The sequence below is a fragment of the Anopheles ziemanni genome, chromosome 2, assembly GCF_943734765.1.
Source record: "Anopheles ziemanni chromosome 2, idAnoZiCoDA_A2_x.2, whole genome shotgun sequence".
NCBI lineage: Eukaryota > Metazoa > Arthropoda > Insecta > Diptera > Culicidae > Anopheles > Anopheles ziemanni.
Window position 1 is genome coordinate 10,181,260 of NC_080705.1, and position 13,147 is coordinate 10,194,406.

At 43.2% G+C, this 13,147-nt stretch overlaps 2 protein-coding genes across 2 annotated transcripts; one reads left to right on the forward strand and one right to left on the reverse strand.

Annotated features, from left to right (window-relative positions):
* Positions 1-494: 494 nt before the first annotated feature.
* On the reverse strand, positions 495-4,077 carry LOC131283621 (SWI/SNF-related matrix-associated actin-dependent regulator of chromatin subfamily A containing DEAD/H box 1 homolog). The gene is made up of 7 exons (XM_058312784.1): positions 3,757-4,077; positions 2,074-3,521; positions 1,852-1,998; positions 1,616-1,773; positions 1,406-1,553; positions 834-1,335; positions 495-766 (listed from the first exon to the last, which is right to left on the reverse strand). Exons 1-7 carry the CDS (start codon positions 3,815-3,817, stop codon positions 633-635), a joined length of 2,598 nt encoding a protein of 865 aa, XP_058168767.1. The 5' UTR covers positions 3,818-4,077; the 3' UTR covers positions 495-632.
* Positions 4,078-6,654: 2,577 nt separating this feature from the next.
* On the forward strand, positions 6,655-9,720 carry LOC131284619 (glycoprotein-N-acetylgalactosamine 3-beta-galactosyltransferase 1-like). The gene is made up of 5 exons (XM_058313519.1): positions 6,655-6,673; positions 7,975-8,364; positions 8,437-8,575; positions 8,646-9,024; positions 9,105-9,720. The coding sequence occupies exons 1-5, from the start codon at positions 6,655-6,657 to the stop codon at positions 9,414-9,416; spliced, it is 1,239 nt and encodes a 412-aa protein (XP_058169502.1). The 3' UTR covers positions 9,417-9,720.
* The last annotated feature ends 3,427 nt before the right edge of the window (positions 9,721-13,147 follow it).

Here is a 13,147-nt window from a genome sequence, read left to right on the forward strand (position 1 = left end):
GGAAAACGAAACAATGAGTGACGCATTACGGTGATTTCGATTGGCATTTAATTGGTACGATATTTGCAAAGCCTAAATCGAGCCCGACCTTGCCAATGGAGCGGCTTATTTATCCAAAACATACCGATTAAACATACGGCGAGCCGAAATTTGCGCACACTCATCCCATAGGGCTGTAATAAGTAGGTTATTTAACTATGCAAAACAAAAACACACGATCGTACGATCAATGAAAGAGTAGAGTAATCGGGCCGTTTTTTATTAACCAAATTTTACGTTTATTTTTATCTGGGTTTGTTTGCGTTACTTGATCCTACGCTTGAGCCTACAGGCTCCACGGTGCAGTGTGTATAAATAATTAAAATTATATATGTTTGGAAATTAAATTTTAAGTTTTCGGCTGATCCCTTAGCAGTAGGTATGGTGCAAATCAAAAGAAGCCACCGGCGATTCGTTTTAAAATTATAAAGAAACACAAAAACCTTAAAAAAAACATAGAGATGGTAGGAAGGCGGCAGACAATGATGCCTCGCGACGTTTTCGCTACTCCACAATCAATTAATCAGTTTTTACAATCTCAGGTAACACCAGCAAAATAGTGATGTGTAATTATAACTACATCCCGGGCGTCGTTAAAAGTCCTCCTCCAGCGACTTCTTCCTGGGAGACTCATTCTTCAGTAAGGAGTCGGCTTTACTTTCGTCCATGTTCAGTGCCATTGTTAGCAGACCAACCATGCACTTATGATCGTTTACCGGATTATTAGCTGGAAAGAAAGGAGGACGGTTGTTTTCAAATATGGAAACAGATTACGACAATTATGCAACACCTACCGTCCTGGTCCGTGACATCTTTCTCCAGTTGAAGCTTCTGCTGGGCGATCGTTAGCATTCCTTCCTCGATCGTACCCTCCGATACCAGCTTGTAGATCGTAACGGGTTTCTTCTGGCCCATACGATGCGCCCGGTCTTCTGCCTGCTTGTCGTTGTACGGGTTGAAGTCAATGTCATGTATGATTACGGTATCGGCGGCGGTAAGGTTGATCCCCAGACCACCCGCTTTCGTGGAAAGCAAAAAGATGAACAGATCTGGGTCTTGCGTGTACTGATCGATTAGCTCCTGGCGATCGGTGACGGCCGTCGCACCATCCAGTCGAAGAAAGCCGTACTTTCGAATCTTCATGTACCGTTCCATGATATCCAGCATCATGGTGAACTGGCTGAAGATCAGCACCCGGTGGCCGCCTTCCTTCAGCTTAGGTAGCAGCTCATCCAGTTGTCGGAACTTACCGGAGGCGGTAATCAACTTCTCCGGTAGACACAGGTCGTAGAGATTCTGCAAGGATAAAATATAAAAAAGTTGCAATCATTTGATTCCGTCTTCATGTTGACTGGCAGTAACGTACAGTATATTTTTCCTTTAGCTGGAATAGTTTAAAGTCTGACAAGTACGCAATGTCCAGGAAAATATCATCAACGTTGTTGCCTTTGTAGTCCACGTCCGTGGCAAGCTTCCGAGCGATGTCACGAACATCGGCATCGGAGTAATAGTATCTGCGTGGAGAATCAGACCCGTTTAGTCGAAACAGCTTTGCGAAAGATCATCCGTCACTTACCTCAGTAGAAGTGGGTGGTTTGCAAGCTTCCTCAAGTCCATCATGATCGCCATTCCGGACACTTCCGTGTTCTCCTTGATCACACCGGTTGCTTGCTGGTACTCGTTCACCGTTTCGTTGTACTTTTCTCTTTGCGAATCAATCATGGGCGTTTTAAGCTGAAAGTTTGTAGACAAATTAATAGGAAATCGAAAGAAACACGGTTTGTGCCACCGGAGGGCAGCAGTTTCACTTACGACGATTTCTTTTTTCGGTGGAAGGAAACTTAAGACATCCCGTTTAAGCCGTCGAAGTATAAACGGTTTCATGATCTTCTTGGCGCGTTCGATCTGATCCTTTTCAAAGGAAGACACTTCTTCGTCTGTCTCACCTTTGGCGGTTTTCTTTAAGTAGGAAAATATTGTTAATCTTATTTTTATGATTTACCACTCGCGAATGCGCACACGAATTGTACTCACCACTTTTCCTTGGAAGAGCGCTTTAATATCTTCCACCTTGCTACCGAACAGTTTGGGCATCACAAAGCAAAGCAGTGACATTAGCTCAAGCAGATTGTTCTGCAATGGGGTGCCAGTCAGCAAGATCCGGTGCTTCGCATTGATCCGTATCAGGTTCTGGTAGCGCTGCGAGTGTACGTTCTTCAGCATGTGCGCTTCATCGAACACGACGTAATCGAACTGCGTGACACGCCACATCTTTTTCTCCTCTCCGGAAGCACCCATCATATGGTACGTGGTCAGCACGACGTCTATATCGTCGATACCGTTTTTCGCCCAATCGACACGAATCATGCGACGATCTGCTTGGTTGCCGTAATACTTCAGAATGACCAAATTCGGGCACCATTTGACCAACTCTTGCTCCCAGTTGTCCATCGTGGACGACGGTACCACCACTAGGTTCGGGCGCGTTTGTTCACCGTTCTCCTTCAGCCAGGCTATAAAAGCGATTATCTGGATCGTCTTCCCGAGGCCCATCTCGTCCGCCAGAATACCGTTCATGTTGTGGCGATGCATGATGGTCATCCAGTTGAGCCCGACCAGCTGGTACTCGGCCAGCTTCAGCCCATCGGCGATACTTTCCGGCTGCTCGACCAAGTTGGTACCCGATTCGATCGCATCCTCTAGCTTTTTCACGATCTTGCCACATTTTCCCATGATCGCCGCCACGTTGTTGCGGCGCGTTAAATACTCTTGAGTGTTGTTCAGCAGATCAGTTTGTAGTGATTTGTGCGAGCGTAACTTATTCACTAGATCAGACCAGTCTTTGAATGGGCGGAGTTCGAGCAGGAAGTCGATTTTCTTCTGCGTTAGCGTTTTAACGCTGATCAGCTCCGTCAGCGGTGCGGCGTTGAGGAACTCGAGCACTCCTTTGCGTTCCTTCGTGAGCTTACCGTAGCTATATCCACCGTGGCCATCGCTGTCCTCGTCACTGTCGAATACCTGCTCCGCCGGACGGTCCGAATCGATATCACTCTCATTGTCGCTGCCATTGTTACTCTCCTGGACACGTCTCTTTTTCGCCGGTTGATTGTTGGTGTGGCCATTGGTTGGGAACGTTTTGGTTGCGACCTTCGATGGAGACGGACTGACAAGGATTTTCCGTTTGGGGGCAGCTTTCAATTGCTCGATGGTTTTTTCCACATCCCAGTCGTTGCCAGCGAGGGTCGATTGTACCAGCATTGCGTCCACGTCCAGACACGATCGTCTGATCGTTTGCAAACGTGCTTCCTTCTCTTTTATTGTCAGTGGTTGAGGTGTAACCTCTTTGGGTTTTTCTTTCACCTCAACGGCCGGAACAATAGCGGCGCTCGGTTTGGAAGGACTTCCTGTGGCATCCCCTTCGCTATCGCTGTCTCCCATCATTTGGATTCGCCTTCTTCCAGGTGCAAGGGAAAGCTTAGAATCTGAAACAAAAAATGTGAAAATTAAGTCATTCCAATTCTTACATTTAAATTCATAAGCCTCTGAGTTCTGGTTTGTAATTTCACATCAAACAGGCAACATTCGATGGCCCCATTAAACGCACACCATTCAATATTTTGTTTACATCCACGAAGCATTACTACACACATGCTCTTCGATGCCACCGTACAGCATTTTGTAATCTGGCCTCTGGCCGCTTCCCCGGAATATACCTACCTCCTCCGTTTCCTTCCCCATTTCCATTCTGTAATGGCTTGCGATATTCGCGTAGCGACATGATCAACTCCTTGTAGGCGCGCCTGAACACTAACAACAAAATCTACTCAAAAATTACACGCCGTCGTGAGCAGAAAATGTATCACGCTATACGAAAGATTTTGATCGAAATGTGAACACATACGCACAGCACACGAACGGAAATATGTTTCTGCTGCAAAACAACACACGAGTATCACAAAAATGTAGTTTAAAAGCTCCGAAAAACGCGAAGCAAACCAGACGACGAACGGCTTGGTTAATGCTTAATGCGGACGCGACGATGTGACAGCTGATTGATTTCAGCACAAAATGCCGCGCAAAGAGAATGGAAACGAAATTCGGCAAGTTTTAAGCTTTGAGATATCACTACCAACATCAAATTTGGTGCAGCAGCAGTGTGTGAAAATATCGACACTGTTTCTAAACACTTTTTAGTAGCAAAACACACAAAAAGATAATTTAAAAACTTGCATTTGGTATCGTAACTTTCGCGGCTTGACAGCTGTCGGTGTTTTGCTGTCAAACAAACCAAAGAGACAAGCTTTGCAGGTGGCTTCGTAAATGTTGAAGGTTGTATTGAAAAAGATGTTAGTAGGAAAATTAATCAATGTTACACTTATTGACTAAATTTTCTTTCAAAATATGCAAACAATCGAAATGAATACGGTTGTACAATGAGAACTTTTTTTTATAATGGTCAACTTGAAGTAACCTGCTTGGTTCAACCGTTGTTTGAATGTGACTAATTCGACTCAAATCATTGTGACTCGATTCAAACAGTTTAGGATCAAGTCAGAATCGAATCAAATTAAGTTCCAAACAAATCAAATCTGACTAGAATCCTAATCGAATCAAATCATTAGAATTTGTCAGACGGGATTCGAATCTTTAGAATCCGTCTAGGGATCGTATCTTCGCATCTTCCGAATCCCGATTCTGCCAACACTAGTTTAAAGTTTGACAGCAGTCGGTACTTTGCACTCGGCGACGATGGTTGCTTGTTGTTTGTGGTGTATATTTTTTGCGTTTTTACTCTGATCGACCGAATTGCAATCAACCGGGTGCGAAGAAAACATTTCGCGTAACGCCGTTTCTGCAGCGGTCATTCGGTGGTCTCATGCCGACCGTGTCAGGATGTGAATATTGAAGCAACAGCCCCCAAAAGTGATACGTTTTGTGCATCAACCCAACGAGTGGTTACCATATCGCCAGATGGCTTATCACTCCGTTTCCTGTCCGGAACGATGCTACCAGTAGCAAAAGCCCCTGTTTGGACGGTTGCTATCGCAAGACGGAGTGTAAGTTGTCCTATGTAGGTCTGATAAATGAAATCTTTTCATTGTGACCGTCTAGCATAACCCAAAGATCCTGCCCTGTTCGCAAGCCGCATCATGTTTTTCCTTGTGTGCAATCCGTGCAACTCCCTGGATACCCAATTAGGTTTTATTGATCCAAATTGACGAGGTTTGAAACATAAAACCCAAGCACGACTATACTTCCGGTTGCATCTAGTTCAGTCGAAAGATGTGTGAGATTTGTGGTCCTCCTTCAATGTTAGGCGATGAGCAGCGGTCAAAGACGTCGTTGATAAGCCGTATTTATGGTTCACAAATAACCAGATAGGATTTCCTAAAGATTCATACACACGAAAATAGTATATGTATGAGGCCCAATTGAATTTATTTGCCAGCTTATGGCCAACGTTTGGTGTCGGTTTAAAGCAAAAATCTCTCACCGATTCGTTAAGGCCAGTCAAATTTAAATAACACGCACCCCAAAAGTCCCGTTTCCGTCCCGGCTTCCGGCGACACTGCAGTCTGTTGCAAGCAGCAATTATTTGTTAACAATTGTGTCCAGCATAAATTAGCATGTTTGATGCTTTATTGGTGCCGTTCGCCTGTGTGACAAACAAAAGCAAACCTCTAACGCCGGGCGGGTGGCAGGAGGAAGAATAATTTAAAACTTTCATTCAAACGATCCTCCATCTGTTCCGTTCCAGTTCTATTCTTTTACATAAATTGTTTAAGATGATGTTGCTTTTATGTCAACGATCAATGGCGCTGGATGCACTGACGCGTAAGCCACTGTGTGGTATGAACATTTCCTCGGCATATAATTTTCGGGACCATAAATTACGGTATCATTCGTTAGTTTATCAATATTTACCAGAGTTTTCTCTTTCAAATTTTAGGCCAACTGAGACGGCGGAATCTCAAGTGAAAAGAATCTTATGGCAATAAGAGCAACAATACGAAACATTGAATCTCGCGTATAATCACGAGAATCTCGAGTGTGGTGGATGATTAAGGATTTCATTAGAATTCATGGATGCCGGCCACGAAGGTCATCATCGATGAACGCAGCTGAGCTCTCTGCTGGTTAACTTAGCTGTGAGGAAAAATGCAAAGCCCGACCGCTGCCTGAAGGTGATAGTTTAATCATGTGGTAGAAAGTGATACACAGGCTTGCTGTAAATTCTAGGAACGAAGTGGCCGCCCTGCCTGGATTATCCTATTAAAACACTATTAGTGTACGTTTATAGTGAACTGAAGTCACTATAAATTCGCTCTCGAAACACAATAATTACTCATATAGAAGCCTAACGACTCTTGTTTTCAAGGGCGTCAAATGTGTGCAGTAAAAAAAAAACACGATGAATATTCGATAGAACAGCAATCATAATTAGTGGTTCAAGTGGTCCATCAGGGAGCAGTTGGTGCGCAAGTGATATGGTAGTGGTTTGCGAAAATTAACCCAAAGTGACCGTTTGTCCACTCGGTTGTTCAGCGGGGTGTACGCAGATAGTGTGCAGAATCAGATAGATTCTAACGGAAAAAGGAAGTCATAATCATCACAATGAAGATCACCGATCTGGGTAAGTACGGGGGAGATAAAATGTTTTGTGGCATTTAATAGCTTTTTGTTTGAATCGTTTTTTATTTAATTTGTTGTATAATGTTTATTTCATTTTGTTTTTTTTTTTAAATTAAAGCATTATTTCATCAATTATTATCATGTTTCGTTAAATGGTTTACTCGTTTGATTGTATACATGAAGTATTCATGTGCCACAGACACTTAAACCGATTTGTATACCATTTGATTTTGTGTTTTATCACGAAACATGTAAAGATCACGTTATGTTTATCAGTAGAGGATTGAAAAAAAAAATGAAACAATTGACGAAACCTGAGCTAAGCCTCTTAAAAAAAACCTTGAAACTACAGTTCTCACGTATTACCCAAGATAAGCTTTTTGTGCAACTTTAATTTCTCACATTGTTAACTTGCACATTACTACAACCATTTGTTTTTCTTTTTACATTTCTGTTCATTCTTTAATTCATATTGTTTTACGATTATTTTTACGACAGTACTTTTCTCTAGTAATGGCAATCGTAAGTGACAGTACAGATCTAACTTCAAACGTGGTTCTAGCAATGATTGACTACAAATTACTATTAGTTTTCTACCAGCTATTTATTTGGTATTTAAAAAAAAAACAAAAAATAATAGCTTAGTCATTTCAACCCAGTTCGTTTCATATGAATCCGCGATACTAAAACTCACGTTGTAATTTTTATCAAAAATGCTTTCAATATCACTTTCAATTGCTAGTTCAACAGGAAGCTCGCGACGTTCTTGGTAAATGTTTGCAAGAGTAGAGTTTTATTGTAGAACTATTTTACAGCCAGACTGAGTCACAATCGGATCTAAACTAGGTGTCCAGAACTGTCGGCCCTTCGAATGAGGACAAGCCCAAATTGGTGTCTTTAAAGTTAGCCTGATAGTAAAAAAAGAGACATACGCGCACCCAATAAACTTTCTGCATCGTCAACGCTACTTGTGAGACGCTGTTTAATGTTTGTCAAACAGTTGTTCTTTTTCTTTCTTTTTAACGTAGCTGGGTAGAGAAAAGTGTAGAATGTACGTGTTTTTCACGGTTAACCAGGGGGAAGTTTCACTTTTGCTAGCTGCAAATGTTTGTTGCATCATCACGGCGAGTGTTTTCCCATCTACCAGATGTCAGTTTGGTTCTTTAAGCGTCGGAACTAGGTCGTTACAGCAGCAGCTTCTAGCAAGATATGGATTCTAATTACCACCCGTTAGGTTATGATCGCTATGAAGATTGTGTCGAAAAACAAATTAATTTAATCTTGATTATGTTTTCTTCACAGGACCACGAAACGGAAGCCACCCGCGAACGTTTATCACGTTGCTGTTTGGGACGGTACTGGGGTTCATGTTTGCCACGTTCATCTCCTCGACAACGGTGCGATTGCCGGAGTACTATCGCCAGCGTGATTCACCGACAGTTGTGAGTGACCCACACACGGGGAACGATTTGCGGGAAGCGGCCGGCCCGGAGCAGGATGTTGGCCAGCATGGAGCCCACGAGGAGGCGCACGCACATGAGAACGCGTCACTTGCGCATCAGCTTTACCGGGACGTGCGTATTCTCTGCTGGGTGATGACGAACCCGAGCAATCACAAGAAGAAAGCGTTACACGTGAAGCGGACGTGGGCCAATCGGTGCAATAAGGTGCTGTTCATGAGCTCCGAAGAAGGTACCGTGTGGTAAAACATTCGATGAATGCGTAGGAAATGTTACACTACACGAAAATGTTTTATTCCTACAGATCCGCTTCTCGATTCGGTAGCCCTTCCGGTGCGGGAAGGTCGAAATAATTTGTGGGGCAAGACGAAGGAAGCCTTTAAGTACATCTATCAGCATCATCTGGACGATGCGGATTGGTTTCTAAAGGCCGACGATGATACGTAAGTAATAGAGGCAAGGCTATTGAGCATTTGAGGATTTTCTAATACAACTGTCGTTTACTTTCAACAGTTACGTGATCGTAGAGAACCTTCGCTACATGCTGTACTCGTACTCTCCGAGCCATCCGATCTATTTCGGGTGCCGATTTAAGCCCTACGTTAAGCAGGGCTACATGTCCGGTGGCGCCGGGTACGTGCTAAGTAAGGAGGCCGTAAAGCGCTTCGTTGAGGACGCCATTCCCAGTACGCACTGCCGGCAGGACGCGGACGGAGCGGAAGATGTTGAGATGGGCAAGTGTATGGAAGCGGTGAAGGTGCTGGCGGGTGATTCACGGGATGCCGTCGGGCGGGGTAGATTTTTCCCGTTCGTTCCCGAGCACCACCTCATACCGAACCATGTCGATAAGGATTTTTGGTATCTACAGTACGCGTATTACAAACCGGATGAGGTATGATTAAAATGCACTGAGTTAGCATTGGTACGGTTTTATTGCACGATGCACGATAACTATTCTTTGTTTATTTGAAGGGCCTTGATTGCTGTTCAGATAATGCCATCTCGTTTCACTATGTGTCGCCGAATCAGATGTACGTGTTGGACTATCTGATCTACCATCTGCGACCGTACGGTATCGTTGCGCATTCGCAGCCACTTCCAAAGAAGCTCAGCTTGGGCGACATCGTGCGGGTCGACGATGCGGGTAAGACGACTACCACCAAAAAACCACCTGCATCCGTGCAGCACCACCATTCAGGAGCCAGAGGGCGCGGGCAGGACGTCGACGAAAGGCGGTTGGAAGTGACGTTTGCCGATACCAAAGCTAATGAACCAAAAACATAATTGATAGTAGCAAGTAGTAGGGCAAGGTACCAAAACGAATCACACAACTAAAGTAGAGTGAACATGTGGCCCTACCGTATGCCCGTTGCTGAGTGAATGAGCGTGCGCAAACGGCTGTGAGTTTGTATGTATGTGGCCAGTTCACTCGAAAAGAATGTCATCTAGGATTAACCATAACGATCCTTTTTAGTTTAAGAAGTATAAGTTCGAAAGGTTCCTGCTGTGTATGCTTTCCTCTGTCGACTGATAATTCCCTATTTCCTGTAATTGCTGTTCGTCTGTCAAAGGTCCACGCGCCCAATACCAGGGCATGAATTTCACTGCATTTTGATTTGCTTTGAGTCTGTTTTGTCTAGAAAAAAAGCCTTTCCAATCCTATATTTAGATGTAAACTTTGAGTGACGTAAAATTGTAAAAATAACACCTCAAGTTTAAAAAAATCGTAGAACGGTTTTTAGTGACGCCAAATGAATGAAGTTGAAGCAAATGCCATGGATTGAACGTTTGTGAATGTACCAAAAAGCGAAATAATAGATTTAATTCAGTTTTGATTCGATGACGTTCGTACCGTTTGAATCATACTTTCATGTATAGCACCTCATTCATGTTTTTATCCGGATTCTTGACCAGAGGAATAATCTTGCCGTAGAACTATACAATTTTGATCTATAACATGTAAGCGTTCCTTACTGCAGGACTTTTGTTTCTAAAGTTTCTCCAACTGTTTAGAATTCCTTATCGTACGCGCCTGCACACAACACATGTTTGCTTCTGATCCATAATTGTTCGTACTGTAATACGCAGAAAGTAAGCCATGAGATGACAAACGGAAACGCGTGTATTAACAGTAAAATGAAAAGTGGAAAAAAGGAGTACAACAAAACAATGATAACAATAAAACTTACTAACGAATCTGATTCTGGTAAGCGCAAGCACTACCATAGATAGATAAGTTAATAATTGTTTACTTTTGATAATGGGGCCGCATTTATGTAGTGATTAGTTGAAGAAAACACAGAATTTGGTGTATTAGATTAATTGTAATTTCGAGTCCTCTTTCTTTCGATCGATTCACTTAGAAATTCATTCTTTCGTAGGTAACGTTGTAGAACTATGAAAGTGTACCGTTTCAAACATCTGACTATCTAGTGTAACACGATAGGTAATCTCTTCCCAATCAGTTAGTCTTTGGTTGACCCTATCAATGCAATGTACCCATTAAAGTTTCAATACGGTTGCCATCACATTCAGGAGTTTTAGTTTTAAATTGGATCATCACTGAATATTGCGAACGGGCGTAGCGTAAGGAAGGTAGACTGTAAGTTCAGTTTAATAGAAAAGAAATCTCCCAAGGGAACCATAAAATACTCTCTATACCGAACAAAATGTGTAGCTGCAAGCTGTAACGCAAAGCATGGCAAAGTATCGAACCCATTTTGAATAAACTAATTTATCTAATACAGAACAAAAACATTTTGTCAGTCATTGATGAGCAAACCGAAAGATGTTGTGAGTTTGTTCTAATGTTGTCATTTGAGGAGCAGCTTTGTATCATGCGATTTTTGGCTAATTTTATGTAATCAGTAATAATAACAAAGTTGATTCATACTATTTGAATAAGCATGAAAATGAAGTGATTTACATAATACGAAAGACTACAATTCTAATTCTATCAACAGCAGTGCTTATGTATTACGCTTTATTACTGCATCTAATCCTGCAAACATCTCTTTCTAAAAGGAGGCCTCCTAGTGGCTCGCGCAACCTTTTTCTGCCCCACTTTTTATACTTATCTTCTTCCCTACTGCATGGACCGCTCCTACTGTTATCATGGCTGTCGGTTGCATCACCAACATATGGGGAACGATGACGAATTAGTCAACCAAGGAGGCCATAACATATTTACAAAAAATTATCACTACACAACCAAGAATTCTCAAAACATTGCGATAAGCTTTATTTTGAATTGGCCCGTTAGATGTTTACTGTCGCGAGAAGCGTGTGGCATTTGTACGTACTGGCAAACGCGTTCAGTTCGACTTTAAATGCGACGATAAGCAGTGAGTGTGTCCAAGCGAACTAAAATGTTGAAAATCTGTCCAACTAATGGACCCTGCAAAAGTTTTCGCGTTAGGCGTCTTGAGTGGACTCTTACTTGGAAGGAGTCAAAGAAGCGATTTGAGAGGAATTCAATTCGAGCTGTTATTGGCGCGCTTGGCGGATTTGGAAGCTCGTGTAGAGGATCGCTTTGAAAACAGTGTATTACAACTTATTAGCAGGATGGAAGAGTTGGAAAGAAACGTGATAGTTTCCTGCAGTACCCAAGTGGTCGTAGATGCATCAATCTTACCGCATCATCTTGATTACATTAGCAAACAGCCGGCTCTCTGTCGTGGAGGCGAATGGACCCCCATCCAACGCCGATTAGATGGTTCGGTGAACTTCTTCCGCACCTGGGCTGAATATAAACGAGGGTTCGGTGACATTAGGGGAGAATTTTGGATGGGTCTGGAGTTCCTCCACCGGATGGTCCGTGTTGAAAGACACGAGTTACTCGTTGTGCTGGAGGATTTCACTGGAACTTTAGTGCACGCATGTTACGATGACTTTCGCATCGGAAGTGAGGCGGATGCGTACGCGCTAGAGATGCTCGGAGAGTATTGCGGTACGGCTGGGGACTCGCTGCGGGATCACTTGCGGATGCCCTTCTCCACACACGACAAGGATAGCTCTGGTGAAACGAATGATTCTGCCTCTCGCCATCAAGGTGCATGGTGGTTTAATGGGAGTAAATATTGCATCGCTAGGTATGTGTAGCAGAAAAACATCCATTCAAAATAAATTCATTTGCAGCATAAAATTAACTTATATTTTTCCTTTACTTCCAGTCACTTGAATGGAGAGTATTCTAAAACTGCCAAGGTAGCGGAGGAGATGGGCCTGAATTGGTACGAGTTTCGCGGAGACTTTTATTCGCTGAAGTCATGTGAAATGATGATTCGTCGAGTTGAAAGTTAATTTAAAGTTTTGTTTTGTAAATTCGTTAATTTTGAGTGAGTTGATGTGAGTGAACTTAAGAATTCGAGATTCAAACTAATCGCTTCTTAGTTTTATTGCAGCCTCCAAAATGAGTTTGTTTTGTAGTTTAATTCTTACCATAAATATATAATAGAATCCAACTGAAATGTTCGAGTGAATTCTCGTTTAAATAGTTGAAACTGACGGAGGGCGTGTGAAGCGTTTTCGCCAGTTTAAAATTTAAGCGTTTTCAGGCTACTATGGTGCGGATGTTCAGTAAAACCACTTACACTAGCATGTCTGACCATTGGATCTCCAACCGGCATAACTGGCACTACATGGTGTGTGTATTTAGAAATTGTTTTCGTTGTACAAAGTCGTAACCACTTCATTCGCCTACCATAGTACTCCAAGGGGTCGACTGCTTCTTCACAGCATCGCTATGCTGCCGACTAAGCTGGTGTTAGTGCACGATGCGGGCACTCACGCATCGATCGCGAGATCGCGAAAGCCCTTCATAAGCTCGCATAAGGCGGCGGAGAGAAACGTCGCTAAAACCAGCGAGATCTTCGAACCTTGGCTGGCAGTCTTCGGTTACACCTCGGCCCGTTCGGTTGTGCTTTCGCTGCCTTCTTCTTCTGTGCTGCCATCCGCGAAGCTGGGCAAAAAACGCGTGCGCCCGCATCGCCTCGCAAACGTGTTGTAAGCTGTCG